Here is a 24,253-nt window from a genome sequence, read left to right on the forward strand (position 1 = left end):
AAAAAAAAAAAAAGCCAGCCACTTCTTTTGGTGCCTACCTTGATACACCCAAGTTTGAAAATTACTTATAGCCTCAGTGACTACAGGCTTTCCAGCATATTCTTACAATGTGATCGATAATGTTTTTTTGTTTGTTTTTTTTTAAACAAAACAATAATAAACTCAATTAAATTATGACAATGAACTTTTCACTGTTCTTGGCAGTTAGCCTAACGTAAGAGTCTTCCTGCACCCAATCCAAATGCAGAATTGCAAGGAGAACATAGGCCAGAAGAGACAGTATCCATACAAGCTAGTGTGCAGGGCTTTATGTTGCCTCGGTTATTCACATCATTTTCCTCCTCAAAGGAACCAGACCCTAAAATATCACATCTCCAAATTTTGTTGTCTGGGTTTTGTTTTGGGTTCCGTTTTGGGAGGACCCGTTATTCGCATACAATATCCTAGTATACAAGATATAAATAAATAAAAATAGCATATAAATGAAAACTATTTTTATTATTAACTTTATGTGCATTCTGATATACTGCAATGCTCTGACTGGGTCAGGCAACCCTAGCTCTCCAAAGGGTAGGCTGCCAGGAGGACAGATCCATTTATCCTTAGATCAATAACATTTTCTCTGCAGAAAAGCATTAATTTTAGCTCTTCGTGTCTTTTTCTTCAGGAACCAGGTAACTATTTGGACATGAAACTAAAATGATTCCTGTGTTTCTACCAGTCTTCTTCCTTTCCCAGAAGACTGGGCCACATTTAGAATACCACTACACAGTATTAATCACCCAGCTTTTATAAAGCCATTAATTAAAACGAAGAGGAGAATTATATGGGTTATTTAGATAAAGAAAGGGCTGATTTCGGACGGCACACTTCAAGAGCTCTGTAAATTAAACCTTGAAAAGAGATGACTTAGAATTGTCTTAATCGTGGTTTTAAAAAAACTTGATGGGATCATACAAGGATCTAGGGATAAAATCTGTTCACAAGACAAGACAAAAGTGCCACTTGAGGTCATCAGTTGAAGCTAAAGGAAAAAAACTTAGATGAAATGTCAAAATCAGTCTCTTGGTAAGGGTCATCAATATGAGAAATAGACTGACAAGAAAGAGATAGCATGAAGGAATTTGAGATTTGACAGATATATAGAATAAACTACTTACATTTACTGGGATGTAAAATTCAGATGCTGTGATGCAGAGAAATATGGGATACTTGATTTCTGTGCCCACAAACTGTTTTTAAAATGTTCATTTTTATATATATAAAACTTATTAATTAATGATGCAAACTTGTTAAACCTGAATAGGAAAAGGCAAAGCTTCCAAAAATATTACGACACACAGTAATTTAATTTTTGACTGGTAGGCCAGATCTCATCTGATCTGAAAAAGGAAAAAAAGCAAATACTGGGTAAAAAGAAAGTCTCCCAGCAGGAACTTGCAGTTATTGCCTGTGACAGAGTGCAGAGAGTTAACAGGTGAGCCTGCGCTCTGCTTACTGTGACACTAATTAGCTTCCCCAGAGAGGGCTGATTGGTGCACAAAATGTACTTAGCTAATCAGGACAGCAGGCTGAGTGAGCTAAAGGATTATTAGCTCATCAGCTGTGGACTGATAAAAAGGCACAGGAAGAAAGTATAAGGGAAAGAGCAGACTAGCTGAGCCCAGAGTCAGAGAGATCTCCAGGACGGGAGACCTCTACCCCTCTTAGGCCCTGGGAGAAGCACTGAGGATACCAGAGACATTGTACATAGCATTGCAGCACAAAACTATGAAGGTCTCGGTGGAGGGATCTGAAATAAACAGTATGGTGTGGATATCCAAACAATGGAATCTGAGCACGTTTCTGTGATACCAGAGAACAGGGACAGAGAACAGCCCTGTTACGTTGGCCAACAGTACTAATTCCAAATCAGGAGAGACTAAACAATCAGCTCCAACGTTAAGCCAAAAACCAGCCTTTGTCCACTTTCTGACTAATCAGTGTTGACAAACTCACTGAAGATTCTACCAAACATCTTACCACCTAATAAAAGAAGCTTCCACTCTGATGGTGAATCAAATTAAAGCTTCAATTCTAGAAAACAGAGCAGGGCCTAGCGATTGGATGGGACAGACACTGCTCAATTGAGTTTGTTTTTGTATCGATCTATGTGTTTATGTGATCACAGATAACAGCAAAGACATTCCACTCCTTTGGCTATTTGACATATTGTGGACTAGATTGTGCCTAGTTCTGCCCTACTGCGTAATAGTGGGGGGACATCTTAATGAGTCCCCCTTCCTTTTTTGTGATCCTGTGCATAAGGCAGCCTCAAACTCGGTCCCTGCACTTTTGTCTAGTGTCTAGCATTGAAGCACCCCAAGGATGGGAGGACAACATCAGGGTGTGGTGGGAGCCATGACACCACTACTATTCCACTCTAGCCAGTAGAATAGGGCCAGGACAAGGGCATGCAATGCCACACCTTTCCAAAGGGCATGGTAACTCCCACTCTGGCATGGATTTGCACTTAGCCAGAATGTTTCCAGAGGCTGCCGTGTGGGTGCAGCATCTCAGCTCTCACTTTGCAGCCCACTGTAGGCTCTGGGTATAAAAGCCAGAACAAAGCCCTACATGTTGGAAAGAGTTGTTCAGCCTGCTGTGGTAAAAGAAGGAACACGTTTTAACTCATGAACAAAGCAGTAGTACACTGGCTTACCTTGAATGTGTTCTCTTTATGATCAGGCAAGATAAAAATATTTTAAATGAAAATTTGAATACTGGACAATGAAACTATTTTGGAAGATGGGAAAAAGCTTGTTTGATTCAGTGTGCGCATGCATGGTAAGGAGGAGTCGCAACCTGAGAGCCAGCAGATCTGCTCTCTATTTCTGACTCTACCACTGTCTGACTCTATAATTTTGAACCTGCCTGTGCTTGTTTCCCTATATGTATAAGGGGGACAATGATAAAATGCTGATTACCTACCTTTGTAAAGTATATTAACAACTATTCATGAAAAGTGCATGTATTAAGTATTATTTCATATCAAATATCCAAGTGTTTTTATAACCACAAATCTGAAACAGTGCATCTTCTTTACAGCCATTAGATAAGTTTTGTTTTCAGAGAATTGACCAAAAAATAATTCTTAGAATTCACTGTGCAACAACAACAATAAGGCTAGGAATACTACATTAAACATTACAATGTTTAAAAAGTACAGTACTAAAATATATTACTAAAAATATTTTAATATTTTATTCATAATCTACATAAAACAGAGCTTACTTACAGGTGAGCTATCCTCTCTCCTTTTAGAGGAGGTAGAATGTTCCCCGAACCAATTAGGCAGTTGTGCACTACAGTGAGACACTGCTGTACATCATCTCTGGAAGTCAAAAGTTAACATTTAAGTACAAAATTTTAATGTTAGAAAATTATAAGTGAAGACAATTTATTTTCTTTGTACCATTTTTTTAAAATAAAGATGTTTCTTCTTGTGTGTAATCTTAGCAATTTCTCCTCACTAGAGGTGCTCTGCTGGCACGTTCTACACTTCTGATCCTCTAGTTCACTGATCATAGACCATTTAATAAAATACCCTTTTATGAAGCATCTCCTTTCACAAAGCCCAACCCTCAACAGTTTAGTTCTCTGAATTATTTAGTTTGCAGACCATCCTGAAATAGCGAGGAAAATCATCTGCAGATTGAAATGAATAGTCTAATTTAATCCACAGATAATACTGATATTTCCAAACCCCAAATATTATCTGAAAATGTTATTTGATCCTGTATTCAAAGTCTGCACTGAAACTGAAATTTGTTTTTGCAAAAGACCCATTTTATGAAGAAAAATTCACCCCACAGAGAACAGGAATCAGTGAATGAAAGTGTTCTTCAGTTCATAAAATGTTCTATTGTGAAGGGAATCATTGTCACAGGAAGTGTTAACGTTTTGGTATCTCTTTGCTATTATAGATTTTTGAAGAAGAAAATCATTTTTTTTTCTTAACTATTTGTAATGAGTAGCCTCCTAAAATCAAAATTTAGACTGCTTCCATCACATAGTGGACCTGTGTATTATATTGAAAATTTATGTTAGTTACAAAGTTAGTTCTCTGTCCTTTTATTAAAAAGGACTGTGATGAGCATAGTTTACACATTTTAAAATAATTTCTGTCACTGTTTTTTGAATTCCTAGCCAATTTTTTTTGGGAGGATACTCCTTGATTGCAAAATCCATAGCTATTATGGATTAGATGTGAAGACTCATTAGACATTTTTAAACACTGAGGACTACATTTAAATTTTTAATTCTCCTTCACCTACATGACTTCATTATAAAGTGCTTGGAAATATTTATATTAAGGAAGTTACTAAGAAAGAACTGACTGATCTCCCGACTGATTTTTGTATGTGGCTTAAGCATAAGCAACTAAATGTATGCTTTTATTTCCAGGCTGAATATCCACAAAAATGTGATTTCTAGTTCTCGTAAAACGGAATAAAACTATTGGAGTTGGCAACTTCATGAGAAAAGAGAACTCAAGCACTAAGAAACTTCAAATGTCTCTGAATCCAGTGCAGCAGCAGCTCATATCTATGTAACATCCCTGGGTACGCAGTACTCACCCAGTACCCATCCCTATCTCTTACCTACCAGTCAACCGCAATATCATTAATGGCCTTTATCAGGTCTGTGGCCCTGTTTTCCTTTCATTTTCTAGTTCAAACTCCCTGAAAAGCTTAAAATATAAACAGAAAAGACAGACACAGGGCAAGGAAAAAGTAAATATAACCAGAGAAATGGCTTGTACATCCCATGTTAGTTTCCCACTCTTGTTGACTCCTTTTAAAAATATATTTTTGGCTGGAGTTCTGTGAAGAGATGATGATAGGAGCAGGTAAGAGGCAGCCAATGATTGTCATGGATATATGGAGATGAGAGAGCCTGCTCACAGGGTGGCAGAGAGCTGGAGGGGCCTCACATGTCAGTCTTTATGTAGGACACCACTAAAAAATTAGGACTTGCCTTGTCCACAGAATACTACCTATGAGTTATAAAACAACCATGTTCAGGTTCTTTAGTCTTTTAGGAAGATTATATTGGTACAAAGACCCCTATGTTCAGGGACTTTTGAAGTGTGATGTTTCTGACTATAGTTAAAAAAGATCTGTCACAAATTTAAAGCAAGGGGCATCCACCAAAATGCCCAGAGTTCTCAAAACTTACAGGTGCCTTACAGATCTCAGGAAAAAAGTTACATGGAGTAACATCACCAAAGCTTCTTCATTATCCTTTATTGTATCTTTTTTTAATTTTTCAGTGCCTGTGCAATTTGGACATAAGCAATGCAAAGTGCAGCTACTAATGCAGATGGATACAATCACCTAGTGTGTCCCACATGATACTACTGACCTGGACATTTCTTGTTTTCCATTTGCATAGTGCTCTAGCTTTGTGAGCTCTGGCTGAAGAAAAGAATCCAGTAAGTAATAGGCAAATGCTATTTCCTCAGACGAAGGAACATGCCATTGGATATTGAGGTTCCACAAGTCACCTGGTTTACCCCAGTCCTAGAAGAACAAAAAACAAAAAGACATTTCCCCTTAGCAAAACATGAAGCCAATATTCATTAAAAGTTAAAAGATGTGAATAACATAACTTCCAAATATAAGACTACCTATCAGTAAAAATAATTGCCAGTTCAATAAGTTAAATTTATACTCCAATCTAGTTAGCAACCAAAGAACAATATGAAATCTGCAACAAAAATCTGGAATATAAAAGATATGCTCGCCAAGGAATAACCGGCATGTTCCCACTGAGGTAGACTCTTGCCATTTGACACAGTCCTTAAATTATGGATCACAGATATATGAAATACCCCAAATTCTAACTCTGACTTTTTACCTTTCCATAAGAGGTCACCAAAAGGTTAGCCTATTTCATCAGTTTTTAATCACTCACTCTTTTAAAACAATCATAAAATGTGATATATTCATGCATTAATTAAAACCAACTTGAAGTTTGACTTTCCTGTCACAGGTCATCAAAATTCAGCCTAATAGTTTACAAAAAAACTTATATGAATTCCCTTGTAGTGCAGTAATGTTGTGTACAGTTTGGAGAAATTAAGGTCATCTGAGGTCACCAATTCTAATTATCTAGATTTTAGTCAAGGAAGTTATCAAATGCATATAAGTGATAGTCATGTTAACATAAAAGATGGACTGCTGTCAGCCAGTGTACACTGAGAATTTTGTAGAACCCAAGAGCCCCAGTCATGGAGTAGGTCCCATTGTGGTAGGCACTGTATAAACACAGTCCCTAACACTAAAAGTTTACAACCTAAAACTTAGACCATCCACCTGCAGAAGAGCTACACAATACACAACAGGACAAGCTTCCTCAAATTGCTTCTCCAATTCAGCTCCGTACTTTTCTGGAGAAACCACTGATAGGAACAAGAGGTTAGTTCAGGCTCTATGCTCATATTGTTTCTGTCCTCTTGACTAAGACTTTCCAACAAGTATCCCAAATTCAATGCCACCCTCCACCCCACCCACCCCCATTTCACATAGAGCAAATAGTCTTTATATTGTACTTAATTTTAGGTCATAACAGGTCTGTATGTTTAATAAAGGAACCAGTGTCAGATGCAATCAAGATAAAAATCCTCAAAAGGCTCAGCAGCTTGTTTCTCAGATTTGGAGGAAGGTTCTGCAGTTAAGTTTGGCATTCACACATTTTGGGATTGCTCGACTGATTACAAGAATTTTGTGCTGCAGCAACTCATACCTGAGTTAGAAAGGTTCTTGTTATTTTGTGACTTCTAGACAGAGTTTAGACATGGTACAGAATCAACATACTTAAACGCCTGTCTTTCCTCCAAGTACCTATTATTAATTCACAGACATCTGCTGATATCTGCCTATGATGGCAAGAACTCTAAATCAACTAACAGTCATATCCTTGGCAACTCATCACAAACACCCTCTTTATCTCCAGTTCTTGCCTATCTTTATGCAGTTAGTTAAGAATATAATCTTACCATATTACTTCTAAAACTTTTAGTTTGGTTAACAATTAGAAAAGTACAGGGAGGAAAGTTAACATTACAGGGATTGGCCTTTTTTTTTTTTTTTTTTTAAACAAGAGCTTGCTGTTATGTGTCATCTTTGGAAAAATAACCAAGTCTTCATGGATATTACTTTGTAGAATGACAAGTTAAGATAGAAACAAATATTTTAAGAAGCTTATGATAGATTTTTTGACAATTAGCAGTTGCAATAAAGTGGCTGTTTAGAAAGTGTGTGGTATGCATTATTAACTCTGAAGTACTGGAGTTTCTCCTCAGTTTCAGGACAAGTATTCAGAAGAACAGGTATATTCTTTTTTTGAGGCATTCATAAAATGGAGGTAATGAGTGATAAAAAGCTACATGACTTGATTTTCATACAAATATACCCAACAAAACAGCACTAGCTTCCACCAATGAAGATGACATCTACTGCTATTTTTGAGTTTCTCAAAAGAAACTGATTAGTAAAATATAATTTTACTAGTGGAAAAGGCTCCCTCAGTAACCTGACGACCAGCTGACAACTTGTATTTTGCATATAGGTATATCAATACAAGGAGAATAAAAACCAGCAGGCCAGCAAATTATTCAAGTTGCAATTTAATGTTTAATGTTTTGTTAACTATTTTGTTACTATTTCTGCTTCTATTTATATTTTAACTGAATTACATGAGTGACAGTGTAATTTCACTGTACATTTATTATTCTGATTATTTTTCTTTAAATATCGCTCCTAAAATATTTCTGTAATATTTCTCTGTTCTGATCCTTTTTTAAAACTGTCATGTTTCACAGTCATTTTCTATTGGTACAACAACAAAACAAAGGGCAAGTCAGTGGAGAATCAGATTCTTAAAAAACCTATGTTCATAGTTACTCATTTTGCATACATTTTCCACTGTTCATAAAATCATATGTCCCCATTTGTGGGGAAATGGAACCAAGAAGGGCTGAAAATCTGGCTCCTCAGATATGGAGGTGAGATAATGATAGTTGATATGGTTTCCCAAAGTATGTTAATATTTTCTAGGTCTAGACTTAAAAAAAACAAAACAAAACAAAAAAAAAAACCATAAAAAGAGGGTAGGTGGAATGTTTAGGAACCCAAAACTTTGCTGCTCAGCTTTAAAGTTAACAGCAATTTGTACCACTGCATCTCACGATTGTCAGGTCTCAAGTCAGCTCATCATAAATTGCAATACTGTGTTCCATGTCATTAAGATATTTAACATAATATTCTGTATTAATCTTTTCTACTACCAGCATAAGTTTATTTTAGTTAATATACCTACTAATTTGCAATGCAGGTTTCAAAGTTTAAAGCATCTTTCAATTACACTTTCCATATTCACTGTGTTGGTAAAACTTGAAATAAAAACAAATAAAATAGAGTAAAACCATTTTTAAAAAAGGTTGTAAAAACCTCTAATCCTAAATAAATGAAAATCCTTGCCTTGATAGGAAAGTATTCAGAAAGAGGCTTGTCAAAGCCACCTGGCACACTGCAGTATTCTGTGGGGTAGATAAGTGTAGTAGAACGAAGAAGATGGTGCAGTAGGTTACAAGACAGAATGTAACCCTGCTTACAGGTTAAATGTAGGGTTCGCTGCAGAATCTTCACAAGCTGCTCTCTGTATGGCAGCAACTTCTTTCCATCCACTCGAGTGATCTAATATAAAGGGTAGAAACATTAAAAAGTAAATATAACCAACGTAGCACAGGATAATAAAGTTCAACACGAGTCCATAGTATCTGGTATAAAAAACTAACTCTTAAAGTAGCGTTCCATGAGATTTGTATTGAAACATCCACTTCTGCTGCTACATGAAATAACATCAACTTGACTACTGCTAAAGCAACTCACAACTCTATAGGCTCCCCAAATCCCAGTGCTGTCCAACCTCCATCATGTGCAAGATTTCTGCCTTCACTGATGGATCTCTTCAAGTTTCATTTTAAAATATATATCTTCTCTTGCACAATTTCTTTCCCTGTCCATTATTGTACTAGAACCAAAGTCTTTAAATTTATTTGCCATATAATTAAAACATTCCTTTTCTGTAATATACATCATAAATTACCCAATCTTGCTTAATTCTGTAGTCTTTTAGGAAAAAGACTATATGAAATATCATATACACACTTTAAGTATAGTAATGCAATAGCAAAAATGAACTACTTTTTTTCTTCAATGGTACTAAAGATGAGTCAACTATGGAACAGACATGCAAAGAGAAAACCAGAATTTAACTTAACATTCTTTGCAATACCTCTGACAAAAGCTGAAGGTTCCAGAGTAGCTCCTTATCTAGCTCCTCATCATGCAAGACATCATCATCTAAAGAGCAAAAGTGTTAAGCCCTATTGTTATTATATGGAAGTTAAATATTCATAACTGAAGGTTTTCCGATTTCACAAGTTAAACCCACTTGAGTGTTACAAATAAGCTCTGCCATTCACATCCAAAATCTTATGTTTATGAATGTTTAACCACCCCCAACCTTCAAAATTCATATTTAATTCCCGCCCACCCAGACCCCAACGTAGCCAGTGTGTTCATCAAAAAGTAAATGCATTCATTTAGTACTAACTCAGGAATCAGAACGTCAAATATATTCTTGTACATGCTTTTATTAAACATGGCAGATGAGAAGTTTTTTAGTATATATTTGAAATGGCATTTGGGAACCACATTTCTTTAGAATTTGTTTATAAACAGAATCTTTCTACACACATCCTAATAAAAGCAGTCTCTTCTCAATTATTCTTTTCCTATCAGTCAGATGACTTTAATTTATAAAAGAAAACAGAATATTCTCCAAGGAATAGATGCTTATTTTAAAATACCAATTCTAAGTTTTAGATCAGCAAAACTCCATCCTGTATGAGGCTAGTGGAATACAATTAGAAATCTTCTCAACTTACTGATGGTAAGATGAGTTATAACACTGCAGCAATGGGGCACAAAGAGCTTCAGAGATTCCTCAGGGCAGCACTGAAAACATTGTCATAAAGAATCAATTTAAACAAGATCTTATGGCGATAAATGTGAAGAATAATCAGCATCATCTCACAGCATTATTTACAACAGACTAGTAAAGAAATAAGATCATGGCCTTGCTCAGCTCTGGCTCTGTTATTCAACCTAAACTTTTCAATAGTTCAAGTTTGACTACATACTTTTAACTCTCTACAAGCATAATGATGTATGTAAAGCGCAACACAAATTACATCTCTAAACTTGCAGTCTTATGGATTTTAAATTATACTTACAAACTATTTAACCTGTTACATTTTCATCCCATTTACAACTATAACGTTTTAAGTAGGATAATTACAAACAGATTGTAAGAAAAACCTAAATTTCCAAACACTTTTAAAGTTCTCTGCACAAGTAATACAGGTTTAATAAGTAGTAATAGTCTTATATTTAAATTAAAGTCCCAGTGAAATAAAAGTGCTCTCTCTCTCACTTTTACTGCAGCCCGGCACATGTCAGCAACCATCCGACCAGCAACTCTTGTCTCAAATATATTTGAAACAGCAAAGTTAAAAACTTTCTCCAAGGCAGCCTAAGTGGAATACAGAAGAGGAAAATAATTTATCTCAATCAACCATCTCTTGAACAGAGCAATCCATTGCAGTACTGCGTATATGAATAGAGTCGGTGCATATGTGTGGCAAATCATGGTTATTCTGTAAAATGTTACTATCAAAAGCACACATCAAATTAAAGCAGAACAAACATGGACCTGGAAAATCAGAAATGGAAATTTTGCAGAATCATTTTAAATACTCAGAATGCTTGAAAGTTTAGTATAGAGATGTCACCCCTTTAATTAGTTTTAGTTATTGATGTTGTTGAGTGGGAAAAAAAAAAAAAAAAAGACAGCAATTTACTGACTGTGGCTACGGCTACACTGACGGCAACAAAGTCGCCGCCGTCAGATTGATTTCTCTGGATCAACTGAGCGGTCAGTGAAGACCTGCTCAGTCGATCCAGAAATCAACGTACTAAGACCACCTTCACAAGTGGCATAGTGCTCCATCGATGGGAACGCGGTTCCCATCGGCGCAGTGCAGTGAAGACGGCAAGCAGAAGAGGAACAGAGAAGTCAACGGGAGTTAAGCAAGTTTTTTGCATAGCTTGCGTAACTCCCGTCGACTGCCACCGAATCTCGGAGGTAAGTGTAGACAGGGTCTGAGAGAAAATCCTGCATGGTTCTTTGCTTGTGTGGCCTGGCTGGCTTGTTACAGAAAGCCTCTGGAGCCTATGTCAAGTTCAGTGGTTGCATTGTATTGGAAGATAAGGATGCTACAATATGGCAATATCTTTGGGGCAATGGGGTTCACAGTCTGAGAACTTTTTCTCCCAATTAACTTTCATTTTGTTACCACATAAGAAAAACAGAAGCTCACAGGAAAGAAATTTTGCTGCAACAGCTTAAAACAAAGGGTAGGTATCACCACTGAAAATACTTCAAATACAAGTAGCTCTTCTTGTATTAAGCTTGGCAATATTTTTAAGTGTTTGATTAATTTTTTTCTAAGGTTGTATTTTCTCATTAATAAAAGTCAGAGGCCTGATGACACTGAGGGCAGAAGAAAATACACACAAGCAGTGCCCCAGATGATGCCATACTGAGACAGTGCCCTCAATATGGGCAAATGTACTTCTGGGAATGAAGACAGTTAGAGGAAATCAGAGACCTATGGCTGGTTAGCAGTGGAAGTCAATAATATCCAATCCAGCTTTGCGAGGCCTTCCGAAAAGAAACAGTAGAAAAAAAGCTTTCATCAAATAAGGCACAAAATCCTTCAGGGAAGTATCCCACTGCCTCTGTGGTAGGCTCTCACCTCCTCTCTCACAACTGAGTGGCCAAAAACACACATTTTTGTGCCACCATGTTGGGTGAAAGGAGCCAGATCCTGGCAGTGCTCCTGGGCCAATTCTGGAGCACCTCCTTTCCATGCCTCCACCTTGGCTTTTCAGAAAAGTTTGCAAACTGGAGGTTTAGTTCCTATACCAATATACAATCTTCTTTATTTTTCCTCCATCCTCCAAAGCTAGACCCACAGAGGGAAAGAGTCTCAAACATTTTGCTAAGCGACATTTTAAAGAAAAGAGCATAACTGTCAACCTGTCTGCAGAACAAATTAGATAAAATTAACCCATTCAATTGGAAGATATACAAATTAACACTTTATAACAGCAACAACACTTAAAAGATTTATATTAAACCAAAAGAAGACACACACACACTACTATATTTCATGAATGTGTGATGAAGCAGCTTAATTTTTGCATGCTAAGTGTCCAAACACACATGAGCTGTTATTTAAATCAATGTCTCCCAACTGGTGAGCCGTGGCACACTGGTGTGCCGTCAGGCCTGAGCAGGCGCACCACAGAATTTTTTGAAAAAAACTACTTGAAGAGTGCTGGATTGGCTCATGAATATTCATCAGTTCATTTGGAGTCTATATGGTGGTGTGCCTCAAAATAATTAAAGGTATCAAGGTGTGCCACAGCAGAGAAAAGGTTGGGAACAACTGATTTAAATATCACAAGGCCAGGGTTTTTACTGTAAGATTCAGAGAAGGACTCTGCTTATAAACACTGGTGAGCAGAGAGGCTGCAATAATAAGCAATTTCAAACCTCTGGTGGAGAGAAGGAAACATCTGGGACTTCAATAGTCACCTCTAGCAGACAAAGGGGGAATCTTGTTAAATCAAATTGATAGAGCCCTGCAAATCTTTGGATATCTTTTTTGTATCTGGGGATCATGTTTGCGGATCACGAAGGGATGCGGATCCAAATTTTGTATTTAGAGCTCTGCAAATCTGCAGACAACCTTTTTATATCTGCAGACCATATTTGCGGATTGGACGCTGATATACATTTTTTATCTGCAGAGGGCTCTACAAATTGACCTCTACTACTATTTTATTATCTCTTACACTAAGAGCGTACACTTTAGAGTATGTTTTAGCTAAGAGTTTTCTACTGGTGCAGATGACTGTAGTATCTGGCAAAGCAGACATCATGAAGTATTTAGCTCTTCTCTTCCAAGTTCTCATCAAACGAGAACTATGGGGCTATTACGAAGGGAGGAAGAATCATCAGATGTACAAGTGCTTTACTATCACAGGAAGAACAAACCTCCCTTGTACAAAACTGAAAATGAACCAAAGGTTAACATTTTCTTTTTTCTGTACAAAGTTCCACATACCTTAAATATCTCTTTTGAACACTGAGTGAGGATTGTACTGAAAGTGGAAGAGAGACCTAATTCCACTAAACTCTCTAGATGAGTCATCTTCTCAGTTTCAGTCTCCTCTCTAGTTTGTTCTAGTGTGCTGCTTTCTATGAGTCCAAAACATCTACACAATTGGAACAAATCAAAATTTAGTAAATGAATAAAAAAGAAACTTACTTTTAAGATTTTCATGCTGGAGTCTATATACACCAAGGGTTCTCAAACTGGGGGTCATGACCCCTCAGGGGGTTGTGAGATTATTACCCGGGGGGGGGGGGGGAGGAGGAGTGTCACAAGCTGCCAGTCCCGGTGCATGCTGGTAAGGATGGCAGGGCATTGGGGGGAGGGGGTGTCATCATTTTGGGGGAGGGGAAGGACATCACAGCCTGAAATATTTTCAAAGGGGTCCCAGCAAAAAGAGTTTGAGAACCCCTGATATACACTCACCTGTCCATAAACTGCAGAACAAAATCTTCAAATTCAGCAGTAGCAGAGCACAATTCTCTCTCCATCTACAGTTTTCCAACATAAATAAGAAAGATTCTGAATGTTTAACTTTCTTAATTAAATATATATTTATATTCTCTAAATTACTACCTTTTTAAAAATAAATACTTTTAAGTAAGTTTAGCACTTGGATCAGTAGACTAGAGAAATTAGCATTGCAATCTGTTTTTATCTACAGTCCAAGTACGCTTTAGGGAGCCACAGTCCAATCTTCTTAATACTGTCCTGCCAGCATGCCTGGCCCCACAATCATGCGGCTTAACCTCTCAAGGTGAAAGTAGTTCAGTCTCCATAGCCATTAAATCCTTGGCCCTAAGGATGTCAATTAGTGCTAACTGTGATGATAGATTTTTTTATGTTAACATCTGTCCTCTAGGAACTCTAGGTGCAAATTCTTGCTATATTTTCATGGGTGTTACGATTTTATGGCATTAAAATTGGCCTCTGAATGAGAAGTCTCTGGCAGCTTTCTGCCTGAGCTGTAATTGATGGTGCAGTTCTGAATATAGCCACAAAGGGCCACTATTGAGAGACTAAACTGCAAGTTTTTAACTGCAGTTTCAGCTGCCACTAGCAGAGGCCACTGCTCCACTACAGACTCTATCTGCACCCTGGCTTGTAATGCTTGTGTCAAGCACAGGAATTGTGGGACAAGCAAAGAAGTGGGGACAAGGAGAGGAGCTGACTCAGAAGTAGCTCCTACCCAATCCTTTCCTCTATTCAACATTAAGTGGGGAGTCACAGAACCAAAAGAGTGGGACATGGGGGAGAAGAGCAGGGAGCTGTTTCCAGGTGGGGTGCTGAACGGTGACAGTGCTCAGGGGAAGCAGATTAAGGAAGGAAGGACAGTGCCCAAATGGAGAGAGGAGCAGTGTTGAGATCAGTGCCTGGGGAAGGAATGGTTTTGGACAAGGGTCCCACATATCCACCAGAAGTGAACGGGAGAAAGTCCCCCAATTTATGTGGTGCATTTTAGGATGAATTAATTGAAACGATCACATGCAAAAAAGGTCATTTCCTTCAAGAGTTCAAAACTGAGAAAACTGACCAAAAAAAAAGCAGTAAGGTGCTTCTTAAAAAATAATTTAAAGAAAATAAAGAAATACATTTCAAGTTTTGGATTTGCAAATGTCAATAGTGGGAACTCAATGTTCAAACTTCTTCCCAAAAGCCTACCAAACTTCCAAATTATTAATTTTAGTCAATGCCAAACTGGGTCAGATTTGAACTAGAAATGAGAGGTGATATATCTCATTAACAAGTTTCTGGTCATATGCATGCTTGCTTAATTTATTGTAAAAATGCTAAAGGAGCTTTAGCATGTGGTTTTACAAAACCTAATACTAACTGAAGGCTCTGTTTTTTTTTTTTTAAAGTATCAAATACAGTTTGGATTTAAAATATCTCCAAACACTGCAATACTTTCTAATGTATGCTAACTGAAAAGTGAAAAGAGATCAAATTTCTATTGTTCAGATAGTTCAGTAAACTTAAAACAGTGAAAAGAATTAGTATTTTTAAAAATATTTATCTTTTATTAAGCTATTGGTAATAAGAAGTATGTTATTTTTAACTATGCAGGACCACATTCTCAAGATGTCCCTCTACGATTCCTGGTAACACACTTGTACATGAAGGCAGTTAAATTATATTCCGGTAGATAGATCACTATTGTACTAGAAGGGTAAACAGTACTTTGTAGTTTATATTTTGTGTCTAGAAAGCATTCTTACCTCTGTGAGATCATCTCTCTCTTGCAGCACAGATGAACAATCTACTAAAGGCACCAGAGTAGAAAACGTTGCAATAAACTGGAATGTGATCTGTTAAGAGTTGCAAATGTATTTCAATGCATATTATCATGTTATACATGTTAAAAGTTTATGAGATTTAAAACAATCTATAGGATTTAAAGCTTGAGGCATTAATTAGATCAGGAAATCTTTACAAACTTTCTGTAAAAAATGAGTAATTAATTGTTTTTGAAACTTTCTGTACTGTCTTTCATTCTAAGTAGAAAACTTCTGTACTGCTTACAACCAAAATCAGTACAGAAAATATGATTATTTTACTAAAATTTTAATTTTGTATAATTCAGCTATAGATTTTTAAGGAAAAAAGACTTCCAACCTAAAATATAAAATATGTGTAAGCATCCTACATTGAAAGATGCATCAAAACATGAATGCAACATCATTAGGTGTCAAGTATACATTGCTTAAATATCTGATCAGCATGAGTTCCATAAAATATGGGCACTTACAACCTGATCCAATGCCAGCAAGAATCAGTCAGCAAGAATCTTTCCATTGACTTCAATGAGCTTTAGATCAGACCCTTAGGATATGTCTACACTACAAATTAAGGTGCAATTGTAATGCAGCTAGAGGTATCTGTGCCAATTTTAATCTAGTTAGTGCGGGTAATAATCATAGACATGTAGGATTGATTAGAAGGGACCTCAAGAGATCTTCTAGTTCAGTCCTCTGCACTCAAGGCAGAACTAAGTATTATCTAGACTATCCCTGACAGGTATTTGTCTAACCTGCTCTTAAAAATCTCCAATGATGGACTTTCCACAAGCTTCCTAGGCAATTTATTCCAGTTGCTTAAGTACCCTGACAGGAAGTTTTTCCCTAATGTCCAACCTAAACCTCTCATGCTGCAATTTAAGCCCACTTTTTCTTGTCCCATCCTCAGAAGTTAAAGAAAACAATTTTTCTTCCTCTTCCTTATAACAACTTTTTACGTAATTGAAAACTGTTATCATAATCCTCTTCAGTCTTCTCTTCTCCAGGCTAAACAAATCCAATTTTTTCAATCTTCCCTAATAGGTCATGTGTTCTAGACCTTTAATCATTTTTGTTGCTTTCTTCTGGACTTTCTCCAATTTGTCCACATCAATTTGGACACAATACTCCAGCTGAGGCCTAATTGGCGCAGAGTAGAAAAGAAAAATTACGTCTCATGTCTTGCTTACAACACTCCTGATAATACATCCCAGAATTATGTTTGGTTTTTTTGCAACATTGTTATACTGTTGACTCATATTTAGTTTGTGATCCACTATGACCCCCAGACTCCTTTCTGCAGTACTCCTTCCTAGGCAGTCATTTCTCATTTTGTATGTGTGCAACTGATTGTTCCTTCCTAAGGGAAATACTTTGCATTTGTCCATCCTATTTACTTCAGACCGTTTCTCCAGTTTGTCCAGATCATTTTGAATTTAATTATATTAATTATAATTAAAGCACTTGCAACTCCTCTCAGCTTAATATCATCTGCAAACATTATAAGTGTACTCTCTATGCCATTCTCTAAATCATTGATGAAGATATTAAACAGAACTAGATCCAGAACTGGACCCTGCAGGACTCCACTCGATATGCCCTTCCAGCTTGAATGTGAACCACTGATAATTATTCTCTGGGAATGGTTTTCCAACAAGTTATGCACCACACCCCTTATAGTAGCTCCATCTCGGTTGTATTTCCCTAGTTTATTTATGAGACGGTCATGCAAGACAATAACAAAAGCCTTTCTAAAATCAAGATATACCACATCTACTGCTTCCCCATCCACAAGACTTGTTATCCTGTCAAAGAAAGCTATTAGGTTGGTTTAACATGATTTGTTCTTGACAAATCCATGCTGACTGTTACTTCTCACCTTATCTTCTTAGGTGTTTGTTTGCAAGCTGACTGCTTAATTATTTGCTCCATTATTTTCTGGGTACTGAAGTTAAGATGACTGCTCTCTAATTCTCCGGGTTGTCCTTATTCCCTTTTTTATTTCCCCTTTTTATAAGGGCACTAATATTTGCCCTTCTCCAGTAATCCAGTCCTTTGTACTGATGAACTTATAACCATCTATGAGCACATACTGTTCGTATCTGTAATATGTTTATAGCATCTATTAATCTTTTATAAATGGAACCTTAATATGAAGAGTGATGTAGAATTCTCTGGAAATATAAGAACCATTTACTTTGAAATCAATATTAAAGAACCTTCAGAGTAACCTTATATAGTCAGTTACATTTTAGCAAAATTTCAGATTTATAACTCACCATGCATTTGCTAAAGTCATTTGGATCCACACCGGGCAATGCTCTCATCAATAGAGGTAGCATGTGTGTTGGACCTTCAGGAAACCATTTGCCCCCAGACACCAGGCTACGAGCTACTCCAATTACACAGCTTAAAGTAGCTGTGAGCTGATGAGGTTCTGTTAATGTCTCTAGTGCAGGGTATGTTCTACACAAGTTGAAAACAAAGCCAAATTAAAACAGCTACAATTTTAAAACTTCTAAAAGAAAAACTACACTTGAAGAAACTACATAACTAATACTATGTCAGTTTAAAATGTTTCCTTTTAGAAAATATCCAATGAGTCAAACCTTTTGTTGTACTTTTTTGCACAGTAAATTTAATAATTCCCTTCTTTTAAAACATGCTTCTCTCATCTAAGCAGTACTGTTCACCACCAGTGTCCTACAGAATTATTGTTGAATAAATTATGGGAGATTCCAGTATATTGTCTGGACTAGATCCAGGGCTATAAAATTAAAAACAAAACAAAAACTAAAGACTGACAACTACAGGTGCTATGGGTCAGTCAAAGAAGCCCGTATTATTAAAATACTATCAATATAAATGGTTCAGGCGTATTTAAAATATGAGATCCTTATGGATTTCAAAAATTATTACGCAGAACAAAATCTTGGTCTTTATTGTCTCTAAATATCAAAATTAAATAAAGATATAACATTTAAGAGTTTTGTTTTAACCCATTAAAAGGCCCTGTATTGCAAGACATCTTGCTAAAAATCAAAGCTCACACTTATTACACAAATAACATACTGGAGTTGAATTTTTACCTGTCCTGTGCCTTTTTATACCAGGCACTTTTTTAGCACCCCATATAATGAGGATTGTGAAATAGTTCCTATTATTGTCATGACAGGTTAATCTACAGTTCAAGTACAGACTGAGTCACCATGTCACATTTGCACTTTCATTCAAAACACACTAAATTACAAGTCTCAGATGTGCCTACACAGAGCAGAGCATTGCATTAAGTGTACTGAGGCAATAGCATTTAGCATTATAAGCCTTATTATGCTACACCATTCAATTATGCAATCATCCCTAACTCAGAACAAATACTTTACCACTGCTGCCTTACTTAGAAGAGCAGTTATGTTATTTTTTTATACAACAAATGTAGCAAGTAAATAAGTTTTTATATACACTTGAGTCAGTGTAAGATATGGAATGTGGGAGGTTAAATTTTCAGACACTGGAAAGTTCAATTATTTCCTCAGGAAGGGGATGGTGCAATGGTTCTACAATTAATATTGTTTTGGGAGAAATTATAAGAATAGGATTATATTGTTGCCAGTAAACTGTAGCTTGGAGTTAATTTGATTTTTATATTTAATTTTAATTATAGTTGGGATCCTAAAGTATTCCAGATAAGTGCTTATTTTTGCAGTTTCCTTGTAAAATCAAAGGCAACAAAATACTAATTTCTAACTTTCCTGTAACAATACAAAAGACGGCTACTTACCTGTAACTGGTGTTCTTCGAGATGTGTTGCTCATGTCCATTCCAAGTAGATGTGCGCGAGCAGCGTGCACAGTTCGCTGGAAAGTTTTCCCTCAGAAGTACCCACAGGATCAGCTCTGGTGCCCACTGGACTCGCACCACAATTGCGCTCTATATAAGCGCCTGCCGACCCTCTGCCTCCTTAGTTCCTTCTTGCCAGTTGGCTCTGACAGAGGGATAGGCAGGTGAGTCTTGGAATAGACATCAGCAACACATCTCGAAGAACACCAGTTACAGGTAAGTAACCGTCTTTTCTTCTTCGTGTGCTTGCTCATGTCAATTCCAAGTAGGAGATTCCCCAGCCAGACTAAGGAGTTGGGGTTGGAGCTCAGAGAACTACAGACTAGAGCACTGCTCTGCCAAATGCAGCATCATCTCTGGCCTGTCGAGTGATCGCATAATGAGCAGCAAAAGTATGGATGGTGGACCATGTGGCCGCTCTGCAGATGTCCTGAAACGGAACTTGGGCCAGATAGGCTGCCGACAAGGCCTGGTCTCTCGTTGAATGGGCCATGGAGCCAGCACTTCGTCAAGTCATAGCAGGTCCTGATGCATGAGGCAATCCAAAAAGAAATTATCTGGGAAGACCGGAAGACCTTTTATTCTTCCTGCCAGCACCACGAAAAGCTGGGTGGCCTTTCTCAATGGTTTGGTTCTCTCTGTGTAGAAGGCTAATGACCTCCTGACGTTCCTGACTGTTAGCATGTGGCTTCGAGTAGAAGACTGGAAGGAAGATATCCTGGTTTATGTGAAATTGGAACACCACCTTCGGCAGAAATGCTGGGTGGGGACAGAGCTGAACTTTATCCTTAAAAAACACAGTATACAGCAGCTCCGATGTGAGTGCCCTGAGTTCGGAGACCCTCCTGGCCGAAGTGATGGTTACTAGAAATGCCATTTTCCAGGATAAATATAACAGGAAGCATGATATGAGAGGCTCAAATGGAGGTCTTGTCAATTGTAGAAAACAAGGTTGAGATCCCATGGAGGGACCAGTTGGTAAGTAGGAGGATACAGTCTGTCTAGGCCCTTCAGGAACCGCGATACCATCACGTTAGCAAAAACCAAGCTGCCTGCCACCTCCGGGTGGAAGGCTGAAATCGCTGCCAGGTGTATCTTAATTGATGATTGCGCTAGGCTCAGCTGTTTTAGGTGCAACAAGTAATCCAGGAACGCGGGGATTGGAGCCGATTGAGCTTGGATGCCCCTTTTGGTGACCCATGCCGAGAACCTTTTCCATTTAGCCAGGTAGGTAGCCCTTATGGAGGGCTTTCTACTGCCTAAGGGCACCTCCCTCACTGGCTCAGAGTATGCGAGCTCCAGAGGATTTAACCATGGAGCTTACAGGCCATGAGGTGAAGGGATCTGAGGTTGGGGAGGAGAAGTGTCCTGTGATCCTGCGTAATCAAGTCTGGCAGTAGTGGAAGGGTGACTGGGTTGTCTACGGAGAGGTTGAGCAGCTATCAGGATCTCTCATGCCCTGTCCTGTTTGATCTTTCGCAGAACCCTGAGAATGAGCAGGGTAGGTGGAAAAGCGTAGAACAGCTGACCAGTCCATGAGAGGAGGAAGGCATCCACTATCGACCACCGACTTCTAGGAGCGCCTGCTTCTGAAAAGAGCAAAATTGAAGGCACTTCCTGTTGGACCTTGTGGCAAACAGGTCTACCTGGGGAATTCCCCACCTCTGGAAGATGGCGTTCAACACGTCCGGACAGATGGACCATTTGGTGAGAAAAGACCTGCTGAGGTTATCTGCCAACGTGTTCTGGGCCCCTGGCAGGTATGAAGCCTCCAGGTGCATTGATCGAGCGATGCATAAGTCTCAAAGTTTGAGGGTTTCGCGACACATGGGAGAGGAGCAAACTCCACCCTGTCTATTTATATAAAACATCACTGTCATGTTGTCTGTAAGGACCGATATCACCTTGCCTTCCAGATGATCTCGGAAGGCCTGACAGGTCAGCCATACTGCCCTCAGTTCTCTCATGCTGATATAAAGTAGGAGCTCTGACTGGGACCTATGACCTTTCATTCTTAACTGTCCCATGTGGGCTCCCCAGCCCATCGCTGAGGCTTCTGTCACAAGACATACCGATAGTTGCGGTGCCGAAAAGGGGACTCCCATGCATACATTGTTTGGGTCGTACCACTAGGTCAGGGATTCCAGGACTGATTGGGGGGGAGGAGGGAACTATACTGTCTAAGCTATGACAGGCTTGCCAGTACACTGTCGCTAACCAGCTCTGCAGGGGCCTGAGATGCAATACCACATAAGAACATGCCGCCATGTACCCTAACAATTTCAGGCAGTTCCGGGCCACCGTGTGCAGATACAGCCTCAGGTTCCCTATGAGGGTCTGCAGAGGGTCTGCATAAAAGCGAGATGCGCGGGTGGAGGGGGGGGCGGAGGCGGAGGAGGAGTGGCGGCAGTGCCACCCCTCTAGCTAGATCTGCATCCAGCACTGCTCCAATAATCTCTATTCGCCTGGTGGGTATCAAAGTCAACTTTTGGACATTAAGGATAAATTCCAATCTGTTGAACGTGGTCCTAATGAACGTAATGTCTGCTTCTACCTGAGCTCTGGTTCATCCCTTGATTAACCAGTCGTTGAGGTAGGGAAACACCTGCACTCCTCTCTTCCTCAAGAATACCACTACCACCGCCATACACTTGGTGAACATGCGGGAAGCCACTGAGAGGCCGAAGAGCATGACTGTGAATTGGTAGTGCGCTTGACCGACAATAAACTGAAGGAATTTCCTGTGACCCAGAAAGATGGCCACATGGAAATATGCGACCTTCAAGTCGAGGGTGGCGTGCCAATCGCCCAGATCCAGGGATGGGATAATCAAGGCCAGGGTAACCATATGAAATCTCACTGAAATGAAGATTGAAATGAAATATCAACCTCCCTTGCCTTTCGGGATTAGGAAATAGAAGGCGTAAAACCCCTTCCCTCTGAGATCCCGAGGGACCTCTTCCACCACTCCAACTTCTAGGTGTGCCTGCACCTTCTTCTGAAGGAGTTGCTTGTGACAGGGATCCTTGAAGAGGGCCAGGGAAAGGAAGGGAGGAAGAGAGGGGGTGAGAGAGAAACTGGTGAAAATATCCCTGTTTCACAGTGTGAAGGACCCACTGGTCCAATGTGATTTGGGACCATGCACTGTGAAAATGGGATAAACAGTGTGAAAACACGAAGGGTGGATCCATGGAACTGAGTGTTACACCATCCTCAGGCGTGTCCTCAAAAGTTCTGTTTGCCCCCCAAGGACTATCTCAGTTGACTAGAGCTCCTGCTGGAAAGTCGATTTTGGGGCCTTCGTCTATTACTGCTTCTACCACTTCGGCGACTCGAATCCTGTCTGGATGAGCCCTGGTAGAAGTGGGACATGGGTTGTGGTCTGAATGGTCTCCTCTGCAGAGCTGGTTTATGAAGCCCCAAGGATTTTAGAGTGGCTCGGGAGTTCTTTAGACTATGCAGCTTTTCATTAGTCTGAGAGGAAAAAAGGGCTGGATCCTCAAATGGGAGGTCCTGGATGGTGATATGCACTTTGTGCGGGAGACACGAAGCTTGGCGCCAAGAGCTCCATATCATTGCCACCCCGGATGACATCACTTTCGTGGCCGCAACCGCACTGTCCAGAGCTGCCTGCAGTAAAGCTTTCGACACCGCTTTGCCTTATTTCATCTGTCCCACAAACTCTATCTTGGAGTCAGGAAGCAGTGAGTCTGCAAATTTTTCCAGAGACAACCATGAGTTGAAGGTGTATCTACTTAGGATAGCCTGCTGGTTAGTTATCTGAAGTTAGAGCCCTCTGGTGGAATATACTTTCCTCCTGAAGAGGTCCAATTTCTTAGCCTCTTTTGCCTTCGGGATGGGATCTTGCTGCCCCTGGTGTTCTCTCTCATTAGCAGCTGCCACTACAAGCGACCCCAGGAGCGGGTGTGTATAAAAGTGCTCATGCCCCTTAGAGGGAAGAAAGTATTTCCTTTCCACTCTTTTGGCCATTGGGGCCAGAGAGGTGGGTGTTTGCCACAAGGCTGAGGTGTTGTCCTTGATGGTCTTAATTAGAGGGAGTGCTATCCTAGAAGGACCCTCAGGTGTTAATATGTCCACCACAGGGTCCACTCTCTCGACAGCCTGCTCAGCCTGCAGGCCCATATTCTGCACAACCCTGCAGAACAGCCCCTAGTGCGCTCTGCTGTCATCCGGAACTGGGGCAGGCAGGGCTCCCGTCACCGCCTCATCCAGTGGTGAGGATGATGTTCTGACACCCAGATCCTGTGCTCCTGACAGATCCAGTACCAGCTCTTCATCCTCCGTGCTGGGCTCCGAGCTCGCTACGGTGCCGCGCGCAGCACTTGCCACTGAGTGGGAAGGTCACGCTCTTGCTCCTGACGCAAGCGATTGGGATCTCGCTGACAGGGACCCCTGGGCCTGATGGTACATCCACGGGATCCAAAAAGGCTTCTGAGATGGCATCTGCCACTGCAGGGCCCACAGTACCACAAAGGGCTGCATCTCCCGTCCGCAGTGCCTGCTGTAGTGCCGGCTCCTCCATGAGGCAATACGACTCTGCCTCTGAGTCAGATGAGATCTGTTCGCTCCTCGGCGACCATGGAGAAGCGGTGCTAGGCGGAGTTGATGAGTGGCGCCGTGGGGATCTTAACCTAGCCATCATGGCTGGTTTGCTCCTGGATGGCACCAGAGGGCGGCTAGATGGTGGTGGAGCTCTCTCGTAGATAAGTTCCCTGGCCGCCTCAAATGTCTCTGGAGTGGAGGGAAGCTGGATATCCTCCTT

General features: G+C 39.6%; 1 protein-coding gene across 2 annotated transcripts in view; it reads right to left on the reverse strand.

The window, feature by feature from the left end:
• Nucleotides 1–24,253, reverse strand: part of PSME4 (proteasome activator subunit 4) — a 158,882-nt gene that overhangs the window by 81,937 nt on the left and 52,692 nt on the right. For both annotated transcript variants that reach the window (XM_067565144.1, XM_067565143.1), the window contains 10 exons: nucleotides 17,910–18,096; nucleotides 15,574–15,663; nucleotides 13,781–13,845; nucleotides 13,307–13,457; nucleotides 10,546–10,644; nucleotides 9,998–10,067; nucleotides 9,343–9,410; nucleotides 8,526–8,741; nucleotides 5,407–5,564; nucleotides 3,278–3,373 (listed from right to left, as the gene is read on the reverse strand). In XM_067565144.1, coding sequence (XP_067421245.1) covers nucleotides 3,278–3,373; nucleotides 5,407–5,564; nucleotides 8,526–8,741; nucleotides 9,343–9,410; nucleotides 9,998–10,067; nucleotides 10,546–10,644; nucleotides 13,307–13,457; nucleotides 13,781–13,845; nucleotides 15,574–15,663; nucleotides 17,910–18,096 — 1,200 coding nt within the window. The remainder of the gene's footprint in view (nucleotides 1–3,277; nucleotides 3,374–5,406; nucleotides 5,565–8,525; nucleotides 8,742–9,342; nucleotides 9,411–9,997; nucleotides 10,068–10,545; nucleotides 10,645–13,306; nucleotides 13,458–13,780; nucleotides 13,846–15,573; nucleotides 15,664–17,909; nucleotides 18,097–24,253) is intronic.

Source organism: Emydura macquarii, unplaced genomic scaffold (assembly GCF_026122565.2).
Source record: "Emydura macquarii macquarii isolate MOO-44397 ecotype Brisbane River unplaced genomic scaffold, CSIRO-AGI_Emac_v2 contig_2676, whole genome shotgun sequence".
Classification (NCBI taxonomy): domain Eukaryota; kingdom Metazoa; phylum Chordata; order Testudines; family Chelidae; genus Emydura; species Emydura macquarii.